This window comes from Rattus norvegicus, chromosome 1 (genome assembly GCF_021556685.1).
Source record: "Rattus norvegicus strain SHRSP/BbbUtx chromosome 1, alternate assembly SHRSP_T2T, whole genome shotgun sequence".
NCBI lineage: Eukaryota > Metazoa > Chordata > Mammalia > Rodentia > Muridae > Rattus > Rattus norvegicus.
This window is the reverse complement of record NC_141534.1, coordinates 156,991,246-157,015,756: the sequence shown is the minus strand read 5'-3', so window position 1 is coordinate 157,015,756 and position 24,511 is coordinate 156,991,246. Positions and strand designations below refer to the sequence as shown.

The window sequence follows — 24,511 nt, the reverse complement described above, 5'->3', positions numbered from 1 at the left end:
TACTCATAATAGCCAGAAACTGAAAACAACCTAGATATCCCTCAACTGAAGAATGGATAAAGAAAATATGGTATATCTACACAGTAAAATACTATTTGGCTATTAAAAACCAAGACATCATGAATTTTGCAGGCAAATATTTGGAACTTGAGAATATAATCCTGAGTGAGGTAACTCAGTCCCAAAAGGACATGCATGACATGTACTCATTTACAAGTAGATATTAGCCATAAAATACAGGTACCATGTTACGCTCCACAGACACAAAGAAGCTAAACAAAACAGAAGGCTCAAGCGAGGAAGCTTGACTCTCACTCAGGAGGGGGAACAAAATAGTCATAAGGGGAAGATAGAGGGAGGGAAGTGAAAAGGAGGCAGTATGGGGAGGGGAATGAGGGATTCAAGATCAGGTGTGGGGAAGGACTGGAGAGATGGCTAGATGGTCATGAAAATGAATGGAAATCTGCAACTGACAGGGCTAAGGAGGTGAGGGGCATCTCCAGGATGAGACAGGGCCTGGTATAGCGAGGTGTCCAAGAATCAGTGAGTTTGACCTTAGCTGTGACTCACTACACTGGGGATATGGAACCTGAAAAGGCCACCTGGATAGACAGGAACCCCAGCTGAGCATTAGAGACACCAATCCACCCATAAAACTTTCAACCAAAAATTTATCCTGTCTACAAGAAATGCAGGCACGAGGAAGGGAGCAGAGACTGAGGGAATGGCCAACCAATAACAACCCCAAATTGAGACCCAGACCATGGGCAAGCACCAATCCCTAACACTCTTAATGATACTCTGTTATGCTTGCAGACAGAAACATGTTGTCCTCTGAGAGGTTAACTTAGATAGATGCAGACAACCACAGCCAAACACTGGATGAAACTTGGGGACTCTGATGAAAGAATAGGAGAAAGGATTGAGAACCCCAAAGGGAATAGAAACTCCATAGGAGGACAATAGAATTAACTAATCTGGACCCCTGGGGCTCTCAGAGTCTGAACAACCAACCAAAGAACATACACAGGTTGGACCTAGGCCTCCCCGCTCATCTGTAGCAAATGTGCAGTTTGACCTTCATGTGGGTCTTAGACAACTGGAGCAGGGGCTACCCCAAAAGTTGTTGCCTGTATGTAGAGAGAGATATGTTCTACTAGCTGTGCCGCCTTGTCTGGCCTCAGTGGGAGAGGAAACATCTAGCCTCAAAGAGACTTGAATTGCTGGGAGTATGGGGGGATACCCAGGGGGTCCCATGCTCAGAAGAGAAAGAGAGAGGAGATAGGGGAAGGATTGTGGGAGGAGTTGACCAGGAAGGGGGCAGTGAGTGGGAAGTAGGGTAAATAAATTTTTAAAAATTAATTTCACTGTGGTTAGGACAAAACGGCAACCAACAGATTGGGAAAAGATCTTTACCAATCCTACAACAGATAGAGGCCTTATATCCAAAATATACAAAGAACTCAAGAAGTTAGACCGCAGGGAGACAAATAACCCTATTAAAAAATGGGGTTCAGAGCTAAACAAACAATTCACAGCTGAGGAATGCTGAATGGCTGAGGAACACCTAAAGAAATGTTCAACATCTTTAGTCATAAGTGAAATGCAAATCAAAACAACCCTGAGATTTCACCTCACACCAGTGAGAATGGCTAAGATCAAAAACTCAGGTGACAGCAGATGCTGGCGAGGATGTGGAGAAAGAGGAACACTCCTCCATTGTTGGTGGGATTGCAGACTGGTAAAACCATTCTGGAAATCAGTCTGGAGGTTCCTCAGAAAATTGGACATTGAACTGCCTGAGGATCCAGCTATACCTCTCTTGGGCATATACCCAAAAGATGCCTCAACATATAAAAGAGACACGTGCTCCACTATGTTCATCGCAGTCTTATTTATAATAGCCAGAAGCTGGAAAGAACCCAGATGTCCTTCAACAGAGGAATGGATACAGAAAATGTGGTACATCTACACAATGGAATATTACTCAGCTATCAAAAACAATGAGTTTATGAAATTCGTAGGCAAATGGTTGGAACTGGAAAATATCATCCTGAGTGAGCTAACCCAATCACAGAAAGACATACATGGTATGCACTCATTGATAAGTGGCTATTAGCCCAAATGCTTGAATTACCCTAGATCCCTAGAACAAACGAAACTCAAGACGGATGATCAAAATGTGAATGCTTCACTCCTTCTTTAAATGAGGAAAAAGAATACCCTTGGCAGGGAAGGGAGAGGCAAAGATTAAAACAGAGACTGAAGGAACACCCATTCAGAGCCTGCCCCACATGTGGCCCATACATATACAGCCACCCAATTAGACAAGATGGATGAAGCAAAGAAGTGCAGACCGACAGGAGCCGGATTTATATCGCTCCTGAGAGACACAGCCAGAATACAGCAAACACAGAGGCAAATGCCAGCAGCAAACCACTGAACTGAGAATAGGACCCCCGTTGCAGGAATCAGAGAAAGAACTGGAAAAGCTTGAAGGGGCTCGAGACCCCATATGTACAACAATGCCAAGCAACCAGAGCTTCCAGGGACTAAGCCACTACCTAAAGACTATACATGGACTGACCCTGGACTCTGACCTCATAGATAGCAATGAATATCCTAGTAAGAGCACCAGTGGAAGGGGAAGCCCTGGGTCCTGCTAAGACTGAACCCCCAGTGAACTAGACTGTTGGGGGGAGGGCGGCAATGGGGGGAGGGCTGGGAGGGGAACACCCATAAGGAAGGGGAGGGGGGAGGGGGATGTTTGCCGGGAAACCGGGAAAGGGAATAACACTCGAAATGTATATAAGAAATACTCAAGGTAATAAAAAAAAAAAAGATGTAATAAACCATAAGGAGATTTTTGTTTTTTTATTTGATCAGGTCAATAAAAATTCTGAAAACTTTAAAACTAACAAGCCAGAGTCTGATAAAAGACTGTTTTCTAGAGAAACAGTATCCTACATAAATGAAGCTTATGCATAAGAAATAATATTTTGATTCTCAAGGAAAGTGTTTTAATTGTTATAAATATCCCCAACATCTAATGTAACAGGCACCAACAGTTGTCGAACAGAAGATGAATTCTCCAAATGGAAATAAAATTGCAGATGAAAGAAGAGGAGATGTTTAAGTGGGCAATTATATCTCATCAATTGGGTCAAAGATTATTGTGTTGTGTGTTCTTTTATGTGACAGTTTGAGTGTAGGAACGTATGCAGCAGCAGGAGACAATGGGCTGTCATGGAGTTGGTATTTCATAACACCAAGATATCTACCAGATATCTTGGGGCTCTTCCGTGTGGACCTTGCAGAGTAAAAGACAACTACACTTATTACTTTTTATATTTTTACAACAGGTGTATTTTAGGTAGAAATCTATAATTTTCAGGGCACTGATCAGTCTGTTTGTATTATCAACTTGTACATAATTTCCCCATGATTTGCTATTAAAATTTTTATTAGTATTGAAAAATAATTAATTTAATTTAAAAAAATCAACCTATTCAAAATTATTAAAGAACCAAAAAAAATTTTAAAAAGTTATAGGCAATTGCAAACCACGTGATATGGGTACTGGGATTGAAACTCAGCTCCTCTGGAAGAACAGGAAGTGTACTGAATCTCTGAAATATCTCACCAGCCCTAATTCCAAATGTTTCTGACTACAGAATAAATATGAACTCGATCAGTTGAAGAAACTCCTCATGGTTTTATGTGTTTCCTCCAAACAGTTCTCATCAGAATACTCATTGCCTCAAAGCATGTCCCATTTAACAGACCATGAGCACCATGAAAACAGGGCTCCTAGTCTTGTTAACGCGTCCCTAGGGCCTGACATAGTGTCTCTTAGGGAGCAGAAGTTGAAACATATTTGTTCAAATAAAAGCAGTTTAATGTGTTTTTTACCACCAGCTACATTAGAGCCAATCAAGTTCTTTCTTCAAGAAGTTCATGAACTCCTGAGAGAACATTTCAATGAATAATACTGTACAATGATACCCCAAAACTCTGAGCATATTCTACAGGAACAAGAGGCAAAAGTGTGCTTAAGAGGACAAAAACCAAGTGACAAATTTTTTTCCCTTGCCATAACTGGTTATACGAAGATATAGTCTATATTACACTTATTTATTATATAATCCAATAGAATTATACTCTTTAGCTATTGTCACCATGCTTATTTAGTTCATCTTAAAGGATTTATTTCTGAAGGTAATCTTTAAAGATTGTCCTTTTGATTGGAAATAGATCCACCTGAAGACCCAGCTATACAACTCCTGGGCATATACTCAAAAAAAAAAAACCCACCATGCCACAAGGGCACATGCTCCACTATGTTCATAGAGGCCTTATTTTTGATAGCCAGAAGCTGGAAACAACCCAGGTGTCCCAAACAGAAGAATGAATACAGAAAATGTGGCTCATTTACACAATGGAATACTACTCAGCTATTAAGAACTAGAACATCGTGAGTTTGACAAGCAAATGGATGAAACTAGAAAATATCATCCCGAGTGAGGTATCTCAGACACAAAAGGACATGCATGGCATGTTCTCACTAATAAGTGGGTATTAGCCCAAAAAGTACAGAATACCCAGGACACAATCCAGAGCACTCAGAAGATTAACAAGTCAAAGGTTCCAAGTGTGGATGCTTCAATTCCACTAGGGAGAGAGAAGAAAGGGGGAGGGCAGAGGGAGGGAGAAAGCTGGGAGGGAGAGGCAGGGGGAGTGGAACATGATCAGGTATTGGGGGCTGGGGACAGGAGTGAAACTGGAGGGCCAGCAGAATGAATGGAAATATACAACTTCAGGAGCGTGGGGTGACCCTCTAGAATGTACCCGAGGCCTGGGAGGTGAGAGAATCTCAAAACTCAAAGGGAGGAACCTTAGATGAAATGCCCAACAGTGGGGAGAAGGAGCTTGTAGAGTCCACCTCCAGCAGAAAGGCAGGGCATCAAGTGAAGGGATGAGGTTGCCAAGCCAGAGTCAAAAACTCTGACCCAGAATTGTTCCTGTCTTAAATAACTGCATGGATGATAATGGAGAAGAGACTGAGGGAAAGGAGGTCCAGTGACTGGCCCAAATTGGGATCCAGTTCAAGGGGAGGCTCCAAGGCTTGACATTATTACTAATGCTATGATTTATGTACAGACAGCAGCCTAGCATGGCTGCCCTCTGAGAGGCCCAACAAGCAGCTGAGAAAGGAGCACGTTCTTACATACAACCAATGGCCTTAAGTTGAGGACGCCTGTGGTTGAATTAGGTAAAGGTTGGAAGAAGTTGAGGAGGAGGGCGGCCCCATTGGAAGACCAGCAGTCTCAACTAACCTGGACCTCTGAGATCTCTCAGACACTGAGCCACCAACCAGGCAACATATATTAGCTGCTAGTCCAAGGCCACCAATACATATACAGCAGAGGACTGCCTGGTCTGGCCTCAATGAGGGAACATGCACCTAACCCTTGAGAGACTTGAAGCTCCTGGGAATACAGAGGCCTGGTGGGGTGAGGGGGTCTGTGGAGGTATGGGGAGGAGATGGGGGAGGAGGAATGGGATGAGGAACTGTCAGAAGGTGGACTGGGAGAGGGATAATGACTGGACTGTTAAAAAGAAAGATTAAAGATAATAATGAAAAAAGACTATCTTTCTGGTGTGTGTGTGTGTGTGTGTGTGTGTGTGTGTGTATACTCCCTGAAAGCATTTCAGGGATGTAATATTAATAAAATGAGCATGCTAGCCACAGGAAACCCAAATAGGAGAAACATGTAGTGTTCTTTCGGCCAGCTGCCACACACTGTGGTGAAGACAAGCTTCAAATTTTCTTCCACTACTTGCCAAAAAGAAATCACCAGCTTCTTTCATGCTTCCAAAAAGCACTGGGTCAGACTATCTTTGTAGATAAGTCTCATTTACCATTACAGCATATTTTTTCCTGTTTCAGCTATAGCACAAAACCAAGCATCATCCATTTAGTACCAACCACTTCATAAGCAGCCCGAGCTCATAACTTTAGTTAAATGGTGCCATCTGGTGACATAAATCTTGCAGTAATACACAAAGTCCTGAACCAAGAATGGCACTGAAACCTCTCGGTACTATTTGAGCCAACGTGTCAAACAGATGTTTGATCTTCCAGGCATGAGACACTCAATGAATCTCACCAAGACTATAGCTATTTAACAACGGGAATTAAAACAATTGTCTGAGTCATGTTTTATGCTTTACATTCTTTATTCTCTAATGTAAAGATTTGGATCCAGTAAGACTCTCTATCAAGCATATAAACGTCATTTTAAAGGTATAAATATCAAAGACATCCTCAGTCAGACCCACTTTCTCAAGTGCCATCAATTATCATAGATGTATAACTTTCAGCATTTCGAGGGCCACTTCCTAAGGAAATTTACACCTCTCTCTCTCTCTCTCTCTCTCTCTCTCTCTCTCTCTCTCTCTCACGCACACACACACACACACACACACACACACACACACACACACACACAGAAGCCTCCATTCCTCCTGTGTATCACTTACGGGAATTGTAAATATAAATTGTTTATACAATCTCATTTCATTCTGATCCCTAACGTATGTGCAATAGAAGCTTTGCACAGTGTTCCAATAGTGTCTTGTAAATAGGTTATTGAGTGGATGAGAAAAATACCCTTCTCTAGCTCTCTTCTAGCCTACCACAGACAAGATCTGGATTTAAATAAAAGCATCCCTTCCCAGCATCACTCTACGGTTACCCAGGCTTTACTAAATTCCTGCAACACTTTGTTTCAACCCCTAGAGTCTAGTTATCAATGGCATACTGACTTGGCATTTGTGCATACACATTAATATTACTTTTACTTTAAGGGCCAATTTTCCCCTAAGGTCCTAGATGTGTTAACATCCATCTGCACGAGTGTATGTAACTTAGGAAAACTTCATAAATATGAAACTTCATAAGTACAGTGTATCTATTGTTACTCAAATTATTATAACTGGAAAATCCCTAACTGATTTATTTAAATTAGCATTGTAAAGAGAAAGCATAGACTTTATTATCTAAGAATATAAACATTCCTTGTGTTAACCAATAAATATTTATTCGAGAGACAAGAGAGGTATCTTAGCACTTGCCGTGGAGCCTCACAACCTGAGTTTGATTCCAAGGATCTGCGGTGCAGAAAAAGATAGCCAATTCTCACAGTTGTTCTCTGACCCCCACATGCTTGCCACGGCACACATGCACGTGCACACATACACACACATACATGCAAATGCACACGCAAAAAAAAGTGTAATGAAAACCTCAAAGCTTACTGGAAAATCCGTAAGATGCAGTTGTGTCTCACTGGAGCACATGCAAGCATTGCCGAGCGAGCACGCCTTCTGCATATCACCTAACGGAAGAATCTCCATGTGACTCTGAACTATTCGCAGCAACACAGGTAGACACTATCATTAAACACACAAAGGCTGAATCATGTAAATATTTCAGAATACTATTTATTTTAAAGAGAAATTTGGTTCCATAATATTTTTAAATTTATGGACTCTGAAAGGACTTAAGATTGTTAAAAGTTCATTCATTTTGTTAAAGACTAAACCAAATGTTTACGATATGTAAGAATAAAGAAATAACATTCTCTTCCAAGTCCGGAAGTAACATTCAGACACCATGTTATTTTCCCTGAAAGGTCAGATTGCCAAGCACCAAGATCACACTTTAGGCATGCCTCAAAAATCATCCAAAAGACACTATTTTTTTAGCGCTAACTTCAAGTCTGTGATTTAGTAGTTCTTCAGGTGACACACAAAGTTACACAAGTTGGTGGGTGACTGGTGCTGCTGATACAAAAGCCATAGTGTGAGAACTTGTCTCAAAAGATTAGAGGGAACCTAATCTAAAGTCACACAATTGTACACTTGTACCATTCACTGTAATCTTATACAATGTCTTGATTTCCTTATGATCAGATGACAAAAATACACATAATTAATAGTTACAGCCATAATATGTTTAAGTAGGTCCTACTTTGAAATAATACTACATTCGAACTAGTATAATGTGGTGTTACAAATATGACTCAGACGATAACAGCACAAGCTGAAGGATTTGAGTTCAAATCCCAAGCACCCACATAAAATTTCCGGCATGGCTGTGAGGGAGTGCAACCCCAAAGATAGAGATAGGATTTGTGGGTTTCCTACCTGGCAACATAGTTCCAAGTTCAGTGAGAGACCCTACCTCAAGAGAACAAGCAGAATTACACACCAAAACATCCAATATCTTCCTCTGGCTTCCCCATATGCACACACATGAACAACACACACACACACACACACGAAAAGAATTGATAATATGTGATTAAACAGATTTCTAATTTCAAACAAAAACATTTTAAAAACTCTCATACATTTTCATTTCTAGCCATAACACCATTATAAATTAATAATTAAATAACTTTATGTAATGTCTCTGTTTCCTACTTCATCTTCATTTGCCCATAAAAGGAAACAATCTCATATAGTTCAGTACTACATCTTTTTGCCTAAAAAGAAACTGTCTGGCATGTAACCAGTATTAAATGATTGTTTACTAATATGAGTGAAAATTATTAAATATGTATTAATAATATATATTAAAGATTCACACTATGAACTGGTGTTCACACTCTGGAAAGTGCTAACAGTGTAATAACTATAAGCTGTGATTATCCATTGGATAATTTTTTTCTGAGCAGACCACAAGATGTCACCCTAACATCTAAAAATGTAGCTTCTAGCATGTTGACAATAAACTGATTTTAAATTTTCAAAACAATGTTCTTTTATTATACTGAAGCCATAACATTGGAGGGTTCATTAGTAAGTATATTTATTCTTTAAACACGATGAAAGTATTTTCAAGATTGCTTCATTAATTTCCCTTTGTGGATGTTTTAACAATAGTCACCAGCATACTCTCGCAATGAAAGTCTCTTTGTAACTGCACTGTGCTTGTGAATGGGCAGTGCCGGCTACTGTGCTTCTGCTCAGCATAGCAAATAAATAAGCAGATAAGTAAAATAAAACATGCTGCCTTGGATGAAGTTGTTGTTAAGGAAATTAATTTATCTTTTGCTACTTACCTTTCTCTCAAAACTTTAAGAAAATAGAGAATTATCTATATAAGTGCAAAAAACATATCTACGTATATCATATGTAAATAAGTGTGTGTTCGGGAAAAATTATTGCTAACTTTCTTTTTTTGTATGTTTATTTACTTTTTATTTCAAAATCACTGCTTGCTTCATTGGAATAAAACTGAGGACCAAGCTAAATATACACACAACTAATTTTTTGGCAAAATGACCAAAATTCAACAAATAAACAAAAAAACATACACTGAAGAAAAATATAGCATCCTCAAACCTTCAAGAAATTATGCTAGATATATGAACTCACAGAGACCAACAATTGACAAATGAAATTTAAAAATGTCTATACTGTAAAGGAAATGGTCAAATGAATGAATACACTACACACTGAGAGAACGACTTTGGCAACTGTGCATCTGACAATAATTAATATATACAATATGCAAAGGTGGCTACCATTTTAAAATGCAAAAAAGAGAATCATAGCAATAGTTAGGAAATGTGGAGAAATTTGAACTCTTTGTAAATGTTAAAGGAGATATAAAGTAATACAACTTCTGGGTGAAAATAATACAGAAATTTTTTAAAAGAATAAATGATTACTACAAAATTCAGAAATTCCACTGTGAGAATAAATAAAATTTAAAACAGAATCTCAGATACTTATGTAACCATATCTACAACAACATAATTTGAAATAGCCAAATGATAGAAAAATCCAAGTATCTGTGGACAAACAGACAGACAGACGGATGGATGGGTAGAGAAAATATAGGATGCACATCAAAGGTAATATTAGTCCGTTGTTTGTTTGTTTGCTTGCTTTACGAGTTTAACATCGTATTTCAAAGGATGTGAATAATGGAAAGTGCATTGAAGCAGCGTCATTTTTACAATTAATCTTCCATGCCCACTCAGGAGCAGACACACACTCAACACAGTATCTCATTTGACCAAATCAAGTAGGCAAGTAGGTAGAATCCAGTTTTGAAGAAACTCAAACTGGCCCAGAGGAGCAGACAGTTAAAATGCCCAGAGCCTATCACCTGCAGTTGCAGGAGTGGGACTCATGCTTTGTTCTGCCTAATTTCAGAGCATCTGCTCCCAGTGGCGGTACATCATTCTCTACATGCGACTCCAAGTCTAAACAGTCCTCCATGTCAGCGCCTCTTCAGAAGAGGTGCCAGAAGTCATTGCACAGACAGAAAGACCAACTGAGTTGAGGACAGGGCAGGCTTTCTCTAGTCCATAAATCAGCTTTACCCTGATCATTAGATTTTAGTCCAGAAATGAAATCTCTCCGTCTGAATATCAATATCATCAAGAAAACCTTGACTGAGTAGCTAAGGTTGCGTGCTAAACTCACGAAGGCATTCCACATAGTGTAAGAACAACTTGTTGGAGAGATTCATTAAAACTATTTTAACTATTTTTTAATTCATTTGTATAGGCTATTTTCTTTATTTACATGTCAAATGTTATCCCCTTTCCTGGTTTCCCCTCCCGAAACCCACTCTCCTATCCCCACTCCCCTGCTTCTATGAGGATGCTCCCCCACCCACCTATTGACTCCCCTTTTTCTCCCTGCCATGGCATTCCCCTACAATGGGGCATCAAACCTTCACAGAACCAAGGGAGTCTCCTCCCATTGATGCCCAAAAAGACCATCCTCGGCTACACATGCGGCTGGAGCAATGGGTCCATCCCTGTTTACTCTATGGATGGTGGTTTAGTCCCTGGGTCTGGTTGGTTGATATTGTTCTTTCTATGCTTTGCAAACCCCTTCAGCTCCTTCAGTCCTTTCTCTAATTCCTCCATTTGGGGACCCCATGCTCAGTCCAATGGCTGGCTGTGAGCATCCACCTCTGTATTTGTCAGCTTCTGTCAGAGCCTCTCAGGAGACAGCTATATCAGGCTTCTGTTTGCAAGCACTTCTTGGCATCAGCAATAGTGGGTTTGGTATCTGCATATAGGATGGATCCCCAGATGGGGCACTCCCTGGATGACCTTTCCTCAGTCCCTGGTTCACTGTTTGTCCCTGTCTTGCCTCCAGTGAGTATTTTGTTCCCTCTTCTTAGAAGGAATGAATCATCCACATTTTGGTCTTCCTTATTCTTGAGTTTCATATGGTCTGTGAGTTATTTCTTGAGTATTCCAAGCATTTGGGCCAATAGCCACTTATCAGTGAATGGATACCATGTGTGTTCTTTGTGACTGGGTTATCTCACTCAGGATGATTATTTTCTAGTTCCATCAATTTTCCTAAGAATTTCATGAAGTCATTGTTTTTGATAGCTGAGTAATATTCCATTGTGTAGATGTACCACATTTTCTGTATCCATTCTTCTGTTGAAGGACATCTGGGTTCTTTCCAGCTTCTGGCTATTATAAATAAGGCTGCTATGAACATAGTGGAGCATGTGTCTTTGTTATATGTTGGAGCATCTTTTAGGTATATGCCCAGGAGTGGTGAACTGGATCCTCAGGTAGTACTATGTCCAATTCTTGAGGAACCGCCAGATTGATTTCTACAGTGGTTTTACCAGCTTGCAATCCCACCAACAATGGAGAACTGTTCATCTTTTTCCACATCCTCACCAGCATCTGCTGTCGCCGGAGTTTTTGATCTTAGCCATTCTGACTGGTGTGAGGTGGAATCTCAATGTTCTTTGATTTGCATTTCCCTGATGACTAAGGATTTTGACCATTTCTTTAGGTGCTTCTCAGTCATTTGGCATTCCTCATCTGAGAATTTTTTGTTTAGCTCTGTACCCCCATTTTTAATAGGGTTATTTGTCTCTCTGGAATCTACCTTCTCGAGTTCTTTGTATATTTTGGCTATTAGCCCTCTATCAGATGTAGGATTGGTAAATAATTTTTCCCAATCTGGTGGTTGCCATTTTGTCCTATTGACAATGTCCTTTGCCTTACAGAAACTTTGCAGTTTTATGAGGTCCCATTTGACGATTATTGATCTTAGAGCATAAGTCATTGGTATTCTGTTCAGGAAATTTTCCCCAGTGCCCATGTGTTCAAGACTCTTCCCCACTTTCTCTTCTTCTATTAGTTTCACAGTATCTGGTTTTATGTGGAGGTCCTTGATCCATTTGGACTTGAGCTTTGTACAGGGTGATAAGAATGGATTGATCTGCATTCTTCTACATGCTGACCTCCAGTTGAACCAGCACCATTTGTTGAAAATGCTGTCTTTTTTCCACTGGATGATTTTAGCTCCTTTGTCGAAGATCAAGTGACTATAGGTGTGTGGGTTCATTTATGATTCTTCAATTCTATTCCATTGATCTACCTGCCTGTCTCTGTACCAATACTATGCCATTTTTATCAGAATTGCTCTGTGATATAGCTTGAGGTTAGGGATGGTGATTCCCACAGAAGTTCTTTTATTGTTGAGAATAGTTTTGCTATACTGGGTTTTTTTTTTTGTTATTCCAAATGAATCTGAAAATTGCTCTTTCTAACTCTATGGAGAATTGAGTTGGAATTTTGATGGGGATTGCACTGAACCTGTAGATTGCTTTTGGAAAAATGGCTAGTTTTACTTTATCAATCCTGCCGATCCATAAGCATGGGAGATCTTTCCATCTTCAAGATCGTCTTTGATTTATTTCTTCAAAGACTTGAAGTTCTTGTCATACAGATGTTTCACTTGCTGAGCTAGAGTCACACCGAGGTATTTTATATTATTTGTGACTATTGTGAAGGGTGTCATTTCCCTAATTTCTTTCTCAGCTGTTTATCCTTCCAGTAGAGGAAGGCTACTGACTTGTTTCAAAGTACTTTATTCCAGTTTGAGCTACTAGTGAATGAGAAACCAAAGCAAATCACAAAGAAGCTGGAGAAGAAAGGAAGAAATTTCATCCAGCAGTTCACCAGGCTCCAGGCTTGCCCTGCTGATTACCACAAACTAGTCTATCTTACCATTGTTTTTTTTTAATATTCTTTTACATTCTTCAATCAAAAATATTCTAAAATGTATATTACCTTATAAACTGATAAAATTATAGTTTAAAATTTAGAAAAACATCCAGGTCTCTCCCTTCCCCCTCCTGTGACTGTTTTCTGCTCCCTCCCAAGTGAGATCGAGGTGTCCTCATTTGAGCTCTTGGACTTCTTAAACTTTTTGAGTTCTGTGGACTGTATCTTGGGTATTCTGCATAGTTTTTTTGGCTCATATGCACTTACTAGTGAGGATATACCATGTTTGTCTTTTGGGGTCTGAGTTACCTCACTCAGCATGATATTTTCTAGTTCCATCCATTTGCCTGCAATACTCAGGATGCCTTCATTCTTAATAGCCGAGTAGTATTCCACTGTGTAAATGAAACACATTTTCTGCGTCCATTCTTCTGTTGTGGGACATACGGATTGTTTCCAGCTTCTGGCTATCACAAATAAGGCCACTATGAACACAGTGGAGCATGTGTCCTGTAGCATGGTGGGGCATCTTTGGGGTATTGCCCAAGAGTGGTATAGCTGGATCTTCAGATAGATCTATTTCCAATTTTCTGAGTAATCTCTAGATTGATTTCCAGAATGGTTGTACCAGTTTGCAATTCCACCATCAATGGGGGAGTGTTCCTCTTTCTCCACATCCTTGCCAATAAGTATTGTCATCTGAGGTTTTGATCTTAGCCATTCTGATTAGTGTAAGGTGGAATCTCAGGGTCATTTTGATTAGCATTTCCCTTATCACTAAGGACTTTGAACATTTTTTTAAGTGCTTCTCAGCCATTCAAGATTCCTTTGTTGTAAATTCTCTGTATATCCCATTTTATTGGGTTGTTTGTTTTTTGTTTGTTTGTTTGTTTGTTTGTTTGTTTTTGGTGGTTAGCTTCTTGGGTTTTTTATATAGTTTGGATATTGACCCTCTATCAGATGTGGGGTTAGTGAAGATTTTTTTTTCCCAATCTGTAGGTTGCCGATTTATCCTATTGACAGTGCTCTTTGCTTTACAGAAGCTTTCCAGTTTCGTGAGGTCCCATTTGTCAATTCTTGATCTTAGGGTGTGAGCCATTGGAATTCTGTTTAAGAAATTTACCCCCGTGCCAATGAGTTCATGGCTCTTTCCCACTTTCTCTTCTATTAGTTTCAGTGTATCTGGTTTTATGTTGAGGCCCTTGATCCACTTGAACTTGAGCTTTGTGCAAGGTGACAAATATGGATCTATTTTCATTTTTGTGCATACAGACAGCCAGGTAGACCAGCACTGTCACGCCCAACCTTGACCAGCAAGGAAGACACGACCAGAGGAGATCTTCTTCAAGCAGTTTACTCAGGAACCTTGATACAATCTTCTACTACCCTGGGGAATGCCCTACATCAGCTTAAGTACCCAACGCCAACCAACCCCAACATGCCACGTGGGTCATGCAGACAGGCTGTCACTATGCGGAAGCTAGCAGGCCAGGCAGGCATAGCCAAATAAGGACTTGTTTACTACAAGGAGCTCTCACCATAGGGAGGGTGGAAGGTGGAAACCAGCGCCATCTTTGAGGCGCGGCACATCACAGCTCCCTACACAGCACCACTTATTGAAGATGCTTTCTTTTCTCCATTGGATAATTTTGGCTTCTTTATCAAAGATTAAGTGTCCGTAAGTGTGTGGTTTTATTTCTGGGGAACATGATCAGGTATTGGGTGAGGGAAAAGACTGAAGTCCTGAAGGCCAGCAGAGAGAATGGAAACAGGCAACCTCAAGAGGTAGGAGGTGGGGGGACCCTCAAGAATATACCAGAGACCTGGGAGATAAGACACTCTTAGGACTCAAAGAGAGGGACCTTAGATGAAATGACCTACAGTGGGGAGAGGGAACTTGTAGAGCCCACCTCCAGCAGAAAGACAGGGCATCAAGTGAGGGATGGGGTGCCATCCACAGTCAAAAACTCTGATCTATAATTTGTTCCTATCTGAACAAACTGCAGGGACAAAAATGGAGACAAGCCAGAGGAAAAGGAGGTCCAGCGACAGGCCCAAAGTGGGATCCAGCTCAAGGGAAGGCCCCAATGTCTGACACTATTACTGAGGCTATGGAGTGCTCACAAAAAGGGGCCTATCATGACTGCCCTCCAAAAGACCCAGCAAGCAGCTGAGTCAGATGCAGATATTTAAAACCAATCAACAGTTAAAAGCTGCTGAGCCCTGTGGTTGAATTATGGAAAAGCTGGAAGAAGCTGAGGAGGAGGGTGACCCTGTAGGAAGACCAGCAGTCTCAATTAACCTGGACCCCAGGATCTCTCAGACACTGAGACACCAACCAGGCAGCATACACCAGCTGATATGAGGTCCCCAACACAGATACAGCAGAAGACTCCAGGGTCTTCACTCAGTGAGACAAGACATACCTAATCCTCAAGAGACTAGAGGCCCAGGGAGTAGGGAGGTCTGATGAGTTGGGAGGTCAGGGGTGATTTCCTGGTCACATATAAATATTGCAGCACAGCCCTCAAGAATAGCATTTCATTCCATTATCCATTTGTGTTGGCTTTTGACATTATGAGTCCTGTTTATGAATTTACCTAGGTATTCATGGTATTATTTCAATGCCTTGGCTACATGAATATTAGACCAATTAGTAAAGCCACAAACTTTCATTATTTGTAACGAAGAGAGGTACAAAGAGGGAGGAATAATCTATCTCTATTTTGTTGTCTATTGTTTATAGACAATAAACAATATCTTATTTATCAATGGCTGCCCATCTGTGCCTTTATAAAGATGCGAATCTTCTTCAGGACACATATGGAGACCTTAAAAAAAATTACACAGTAAAATGGTCCATAATAATAACTTACTGATCAATACTTTGCTTCCCACATAGAGTGCAAGAGAAAACTGTGTTTTGCTGTACGGTGCTCCATTCTCTGTTCTTGCTTTTAACCCCAACTGATTTTAAAGGGCCAGAGCAACGTGCTATGCAGATTATTACATAATAGCCTTTTCCAGATTTATTAGAGAAATTCAAGCCACACTAAAGGCTCTCTGCCAAGATATTTATTGCTCAGTTAAAATGATGAAAAAATGCAATGGATAGTCACTCATCTGCCTTCTTGTCCTCTAGGTTATAGTGTTATCAAATGATTACATTTCAAAACATGTAGATTTATCTAAAATCATCTGAAAATATTCTTTCTAAACCCGTTCTCAAAAGCTCAAGCTCCCCAAAGACAGGCAGTCTTAGCTAAACACATTATGTGAATCAATTTAGATGCACTTCCATTTAGTTAATGGCCTTTATGAATCATCAACTAAATGATGCTATTAATACTTAATTCATAAATCGGTGGTTCAAAATGTTCTATAAAATACTATTCTCTAATGACCATGTTTATTTAAATTCTGCAAGACTCGATTTAGAGTCACTTCTATTTAATACTAGCTGAGATGATTATATTTGCTTGTGTCATTAATTCTTACCAGCCACAATAGATAAAAGGAATTATTTTTCCCACAGGTAAAATAATTTTCTAAAGCTTTTCAACTTCTATTTACATTCAATAAACTGATCTTCAAGTCTTTAAAACTTAATAATTTTTAAAATTATATCAAAACTATGATGTTAAGGGTTTTTATCAATTGGTATATTCATAGTTGAACATAAATAACATATTAATAAATAAAAAATTATTTTAACACTAAGCTTCATAGATTCGTGTTTTTACTTTGAGTACACGCTAGCATTAAATGGGATGAAAATGTCTAAGAGACTCACTGACCCCTTTTCAAACATATTGTCTTGTGCTTAGCACACAGAAAGGGCTGACCTTGGTACCCGGCACAAAAGCTAAATACACAGAAAAATAAGAAGTATCCTATGTCATATGGAGTTGTCTTAATGTTCTATTTGTTTTTTTTTTCTTGAAGGAAATATTTATTGATGTTTGATCAATTGACTGGTTTTCCTTGTTGATTTTTCTCCTAAGACATCATGAAAAGATCAATTTAACGATATGTAAATAAGTATAAAAGATAGATGTATAAAGCCATCCATTAACAAACCACAGCCGTGATTTTTTTTTCATGTATTTATAAAGAAGGCTGAGATTATCAGATTACTCTCATTACACACTGATAAGCATTGAGTTTTCATGAACAAACTTCCCAATTCTGGGTCTAAACCCTCCTAAAAGAAGCACAAGAGACAAAGGGTTCCACCTTAACTTTGTTTTGAGGACAGAGGACATTGGTGTGGGCAGAACTCTGGGGAATTTGTGCTCCACAAGTCACTCCCTTTCTTTCTGTCTGATGCCCAGCTCCAGCTCTGCAGCACCCAGAGTCTTCACCTGGGCACATTGTTCTCCCCCTCTTCCCACAGAAAGTATTCTTTCAATGTTGATATTTTTTCAGTAATCTATCCCTCATTTCTATACTTTAGCTTTTTTAAGTAAGAATAATGGCAGTGGATATTACCTTTGGATAAAACGAAAAATTATCATGGGTGTGTGTGTGTGTGTGTGTGTGTGTGTGTGTGTGTGAGAGAGAGAGAGAGAGAGAGAGAGAGAGAGAGAGAGAGAGAAACGTTGTCATCTGTGACATTATTCAAACTGTTTAGCCTGATTCTGCCCATTAAGACTATAAGCAATTTGTGTAATACATACCCAGCAAGGCTTGAAATAGGCTGCTCTTGAAAATACTCATCACCTTTTTAACAGCATTTTTCAAAAGCTGCTCCTCAGGCTTTCTTAATTTTTTGCAGTATTCCTCCAGTAATAACAAAGCTCGGTCAGTATCTGAAAAACAAAAGTTTAAAATCCACCGTGGGGTCCCAGAAAACTCATCTAATCTATAGATGTGCTCCTAATTTCACAACACAAATAATTTAGTAAAGTGATCATCTACTCCATGAACTGCCAAATGAAATTGATCATTACATCCAATGCTAATTCAAAGTCCACTTTGGATTCCTTATAGTTTTCCAAATGAATCTGCAACTGTGAAACCTCACAAAACAAAAACACAGTGCTCTCTAGATGCTTACATAGTAAATGTGATTCCATTTGTAAAAAGAAAGAGAACCATATTGAATTGATGACTGCCTAAAAATACCATGAAGCATCCCATATGACTTTTAAGGCCACTTCCCCATAGAGAATTTACAACCCAATTTTCTGCCTTATTTTCCAATATGTGTACCATGCCTTTCTAATGCACACAGTGCCCAAATCATACTTTCTCTTCCTGTTTCCTTACACACACACACACACACACACACACAGAGAGAGAGAGAGACAGACAGACAGACAGACAGACAGAGACAGAGACACAGAAAGACAGAGACACAGAGAGACGGGAGACACACACAGGTACACATGCACACATGCAAATGCAAAGCACATGCACACACATCTCCTTTTTCCTCCCCGTCTGTGCTCATCTTTGATCTCACTACTCCCTGTACTAAGATATTCCACACATGATTGCAGACTGGTACAACCATTCAGGAAATCAGTCTGGAGGTTCTTCAGAAAATTTGACATTGAACTGCCTGAGGATCCAGCTATACCTCTCTTGGGCATATACCCAAAAGATGCCTCAACATATAAAAGAGACACGTGCTCCACTATGTTCATAGCAGTCTTATTTATAATAGCTAGAAGCTGGAAAGAACCCAGATGCCCTTCAACAGAGGAATGGATACAGAAAATGTGGTACATCTACACAATGGAATATTACTCAGCTATCAAAAACAATGACTTTATGAAATTTGTAGGCAAATGGTTGGAACTGGAAAATATCATCCTGAGTGAGGTAACCCAATCACAGAAAAACACACATGGTATGCACTCATTGATAAGTGGCTATTAGCCCAAATGCTTGAATTACCCTAGATGCCTAGAACAAATGACACTCAAGACAGATGATCAAAATGTGAATGCTTCACTCCTTTTTTAAAAGGGGAACAAGAATACCCTTGGCAGGGAAGAGAGAGGCAAAGATTAAAACAGACACAGAAGGAACACCCATTCAGAGCCTGCCCCACATGTGGCCCATACATATACAGCCACCCAATTAGACAAGATGGATGAAGCAAAGATGTGCAGGCCGACAGGAGCCGGATGTAGATCGCTCCTGAGAGACACAGCCAGAATACAGCAAATACAGAGGCGAATGCCAGCAGCAAACCACTGAACTGAGAATAGGACCCCCGTTGAAGGAATCAGAGAAAGAACTGAAAGAGCTCAAAGGGGCTCGAGACCCCTTATGAACAACAATGCCAAGCAACCAGAGCTTCCAGGGACTAAGCCACTACCTAAAGACTATACATGGACTGACCCTGGACTCTGACCTCATAGGAAGCAATGAATATCCTAGTAAGAGCACCAGTGGAAGGGGAAGCCCTGGGTCCTGCTAAGACTGAACCCCCAGTGAACTAGATTGTTGGGGGGGAGGGCGGCAATGGGGGGAGGATGGGGAGGGGAACACCCATAAAGAAGGGGAGGGGGAGGGATTAGGGGGATGTTTGCCCGGAAACTGGGAAAGGGAATAACACTCGAAATGTAAATAAGAAATACCCAAGCTAATAAAAAAAAAATCTAGAAATACACACTGGAGAAATAAATGGCATCTTCAGCAAATATTGCTTCCCAAACTGGATGGCTGCTTGTAAAAGAATCCAAATATGTATATTTATCAACCTGTACAAATCTCAAATGGATCAAAGACCAATAAAGACCAAATATACTGAACCTGATTGAGAATTTGGGAGGAGCAGCCTCGAAATCACGGGCATAGTTAAAGAGTTCTAAACAGAACTCCATTAGCACCGGCACCAAAATTAACAATAAATGGAACCTCATGAAATTGAGAGCCATCTGCATGACAAGAGACACTGTCATTCAGACAAAGTGGCAGTCTTAAGAATGGGAATGAATAGCCTAACAAGAGCACCAGTGGAAGGGGAAGCCCTTGGTCCTGCCAAGACTGAACCCCCAGTGAATGTGATTGTTGGGGGGAGGGTGGTAATGGGGGAGGGTGGGGAGGGGAACACCCATAGAGAAGGGGAGGGGGAGGGGTTAGGGGGATGTTGGCCTGGAAACCTGGAAAGGGAATAACAATCGAAATGTAAGTAAGAAATACTCAAGTTAATAAAGATTAAAAAAAAAAAGATATTCCACACACTACCATGATCTCACTCCAGAATCAGTGTTTTATTGAAAAGGTTCATTGACAACTAGATCTGGATATAAAACCCATTTAGCCACTGTGTGTGACCTACAGCATGTTACATAACCTCTCTGAGCTTCCATTTCCTTTCAAGTATTAGTACTAAAGTAATAGTTGTAGGTTTAATATCTATTACATAGAAAGCCAACTGAAAAACTATCTTCCTTTGATTTAGACTTCATTCAAATATTCTGTCTCTCTGTGCATCTCTTATCTCTCCCCCCCTTCCTGTAGAGCCATCTCTGATGTTTAAAATTAAACACCATCTTCCTTTTTTCAAAATTGGTTTGTACATACAAACCCTGTATCCATTCTGAGCATAGAGCATGTAATATATAGTAAAACATCATAACTAGCATCTTCACTTCTCACAAAAACAAATCATTAGATGTCCCCAGAGTGACACATTTTGCATACAGGTGAAAGCTACTCTTGAGTTTCAAAAACTGTTTTCCTTCTAACCTGCCATCCCAAGAAATACACTTGAAATGTAATTACAGCAATTAACATCTTCTGAATACTTTACTTCCGCATACAACCTCCTTTCCTCTGAACTCTTCCACAACCTTTCTCAGCTGATGATCCTTTCTAGTTCACTGTAAATCAGAAGACCTTCTACAAACTCTGAGCATATGCTGATTTCGTGAAATGGTTATATATTTTAGTCGTTTGTTACTGTGGATGAAATATTTATGCCTTTATCAAAAGTAGATCCTCATCTCATGATCTCTGCAACTGCATACTTATCACACACAGTTCCCTCTTCTTTCTCTCTCCTCCAGCCGAGCAAGATGCCTAAAGGAAAGAAGTTCAAGAGGAAGAAGGTGGCCCTAGTCCCGGCCTTCATCAAGAAACAGGAGGCCAAAAAGGTGGTCAATCCTTTGTTTGAGAAAAGGCCCAAGAACTTCAGCATTGGGCAGGACATCCAGCCCAAAAGAGATCTCACACGCTTCATCAAATGGCCCTGCTACACCAGGCTGCAGCGGCAAAGAGCCATCCTGTATAAGCAGCTCAAAGTATCTCTGCCATTAACCAGTTCACCCAGGCCCTGGACAGGCAGGCAGCGACTCAGCTGCTTAAGCTTGCCCACAAGTACAGGCCAGAGACAAAGCAGGAGAAGCAAAGGCTACTGGCCTGTGCTAAGACGAAAGCTGCTGGCACAGGGAACGTCCCACCTAAGAGACCACCTGTCCTCTGAGCAGGGGTTAATAACAGTCACCACCTTGGTAGAAAACAAGAAGGCTCAGCTGGTGGTGATTGCCCATGATGCAGACCCCAATGAGTTGGTGGTTTTCCTGCCTTCCTTGTGTCGAAAGATGGGGGTGCCCTACTGTATCATCAAGGGAAAGGCTAGGCTGGGGCACCTGCTCCACAGGAAGACATGCACCACTGTTGCCTTCACACAGGTTAGTTCAGAAGACAAGGGTGCTCTGGCTAAGCTGGTGGAAGCTATTAGGACCAATTATAATGACAGATATGACAAGATCCACCGCCACTGGGGAGGCAACGTCCTGGGTCCTAAGTCTGTGACTTGCATTGCCAAATTGGAAAAGACAAAGGCAAAAAAAAACTCACCAATAAACTGAGTTAAATATACACTAAGTTTTCTGTACATAAATATAATTACAGAATTAAAAAATATAATAAATAAAAATTTTAAAAAGTAAGAACTTCTACAATAAATGGCTTTTTTACTCTCTTGCCAATTCCAGAATGCTGGTACATCATTATGGTTTCTTATACTTTCAGTCAGACCCATGAGCATATAGATAACCTGAATACCAGTCACCTTTTTTAAATATTTATGTGTATTACTTTAAATTATGTATAGATATGTGTCTCCATGTGGTATCTATACCTGAGTGCAGGTGCCCATGGAGGCCACAAGCATTACCTCTCCTGAAACTGGAGATGTAGAGACCTGTGAGGTACCTGATGTGGGTGCTGAGAAGACAACTGAGGTCCTCTGGAAAGGCAGTAAGTGCTCTTAACCCCTTATCTCTCTATCTAATTCAGAGACTTGAAAACTATTCCTTGACTCCTCACTTTTCTCCAGCTAACCACATTGTCCATTTCTCTATTCCAGTTTATAACAACCCCCACCCCAATATATTCACTGTCTTTTTCCTCTTTGGTGTTGTGTATACTACTTTAACCAGATAGTAATCTCACTACACGGTTCATGTCACTGTCACTTCTTACCTCCTTACACACACACACACACACACTTACTCAGTTCTGAGTCATCATTTAACCCAACATCGCCTTTGATGCTGCTGTGCTACTGAAGCACTTATGTGAGTTAATTATAAATTTTACTAATGTAAGGATAAGACATGTCATTTTATTATAAATTTTATTTGTTGACTCTCAATTTTTTTTAGCTTTTTTAGTTTTTGTCAAATTTTTATGACTACAGCCAACTTGGAATTGGAATTGATGAATGAGTAGTCATAATACTAATATGGGTCCTATAGCTTTATTGAGAAATGCTACCTAACAACCCTGTGTTAAAGCCTTGGTCCCCTGCCCATGGCACTACTGGGTTGTGATGGAAACTTAAAGAGGTAGAACCTTGTTGGAATAAACTACATCATATGGGCATGCCGTCGATGGGCACTGGGACATCAGCCACTTCTGTTCTCCCTGTCCTTCACGACTCAGCAGCCATGCGCTAAGCAGAACTTCGATGCCATGGGATCCCCCATGGTTCACTCCCACAGCACAGGCCCACTTTCCATCAGCTCTTACAAGCCGACATGTGCTAAATCCAACTCGTTATAGCTTCTGTGGCAGTACTACCTTCTGTTTTCCTCTTATACCAGGATGGAAACTGTTTCTTGGTCACTTCCACTCACTCTGTAAGCCAGGCTAGCCTGAAATTCCTGTGTGGCCACGCTGGCCTCAAGCTCACTAGGTAGCCCAGGCCTGGGACCCACGATCCTCCAGCCATCATACGTGAGAAGATGTATGAATTACCACGCCCACCCTGACTACTACACCCCTGCTCGTGCTGAACCTACTCCAACCACAGCAGCTTTCTTTTTTTTTTTTTCAAATGCACCAAGAACACTTTCATTTTACCTCAAGGACTTGCTGTTCTGACTAACACCCTCTTCCTTCAAACAGCCAGCGCTTATTCCACAGCCTCCATCTCCTACTTATACATCACTTTAGCATGGAGGGGGATTTCAAGATTCCTTCTTAAAAAAAAAATAAGAATCCGAGCCTAGAGATATTTAGGGCACTTAGCAGAGCATCTGTCTATCGTGAAATAAGTTCTGGACTTGATGACTAATAGTACACGAAATCAGGCATGGTTTTGATTTTGATTTCTTTGATGGCTAAGCATTTTGAACAGTTTTTAAAACATTTCTTAGTGGATCTGGAAGGATTTAAAGGGGGAAGTCAGGGAAGAATATGATCACAATATACTAAAACCATGTATGAAACCCTCAAAGAATGAATAAAATATATTTTTAAACAGGTATGGTGGCACATGCCCACAATGCCAACAGTCAGGAAATAAAGACAGAAACATCAAAAAGTTTAATGTAATCTTCAGCTTCACAGTAAGTTTGAGCCCAGCCTGTGCTACAGTGAGCCTTAGTAGCCTAGGTATTTGATGAGTGGCAGCTACTGAATGATAGACTGGAGTGGTAGGCAGAAAGCATTGCCTTAGAACTCAATGTGGGTTGGTGAAATCTAACACTGGGCAGGTCCTAAGAGCCCTCATCATGAGACATGCTAGCAAACAGAACTTCTGAAACAAATCTATTCTTAAGGAAAGACTACTGAACATCTATCTCAGTTACCATCACCTGTGATGTCTTGGGTCACCAGACTATCAAGCTAATAATAGTGTGTGCCTTAGCTCTGCAAACTTTAGATTACTCTTGGTGGGCTGTGGGCTGAGGATATAAGGTGGCTAAACGACAGTGGTGGCTACACATGTGAAATAGCCCTGAGAGACTGATCCGTCTATGATGACTCTGCTTAAAGCCAGATAGCATTAGCAGTGCAAAGCTGCAGGACAGTAACTGCAAATGAGGTATCTGGTCCTACCCTGCCTCTGGAGGGAGGCTTGTGAAGACAGAGTATTATTGAAGGGGGGTTCCTGATGTTTTTAAACAATACAGTAGCTAGAGTGGTGACATACCCCTACAGTCTCAGCACTCAAAAGGTGGAGA

General features: G+C 40.4%; 1 protein-coding gene across 5 annotated transcripts in view; it reads right to left on the bottom strand.

Annotated features, from left to right (window-relative positions):
• Nucleotides 1-24,511, bottom strand: part of Dlg2 (discs large MAGUK scaffold protein 2) — a 2,073,609-nt gene that overhangs the window by 2,022,648 nt on the left and 26,450 nt on the right. For all 5 annotated transcript variants that reach the window (XM_087586773.1, XM_087586779.1, XM_087586780.1 and 2 more), the window contains one exon: nucleotides 17,756-17,887. In XM_087586773.1, coding sequence (XP_087442899.1) covers nucleotides 17,756-17,887 — 132 coding nt within the window. The remainder of the gene's footprint in view (nucleotides 1-17,755; nucleotides 17,888-24,511) is intronic.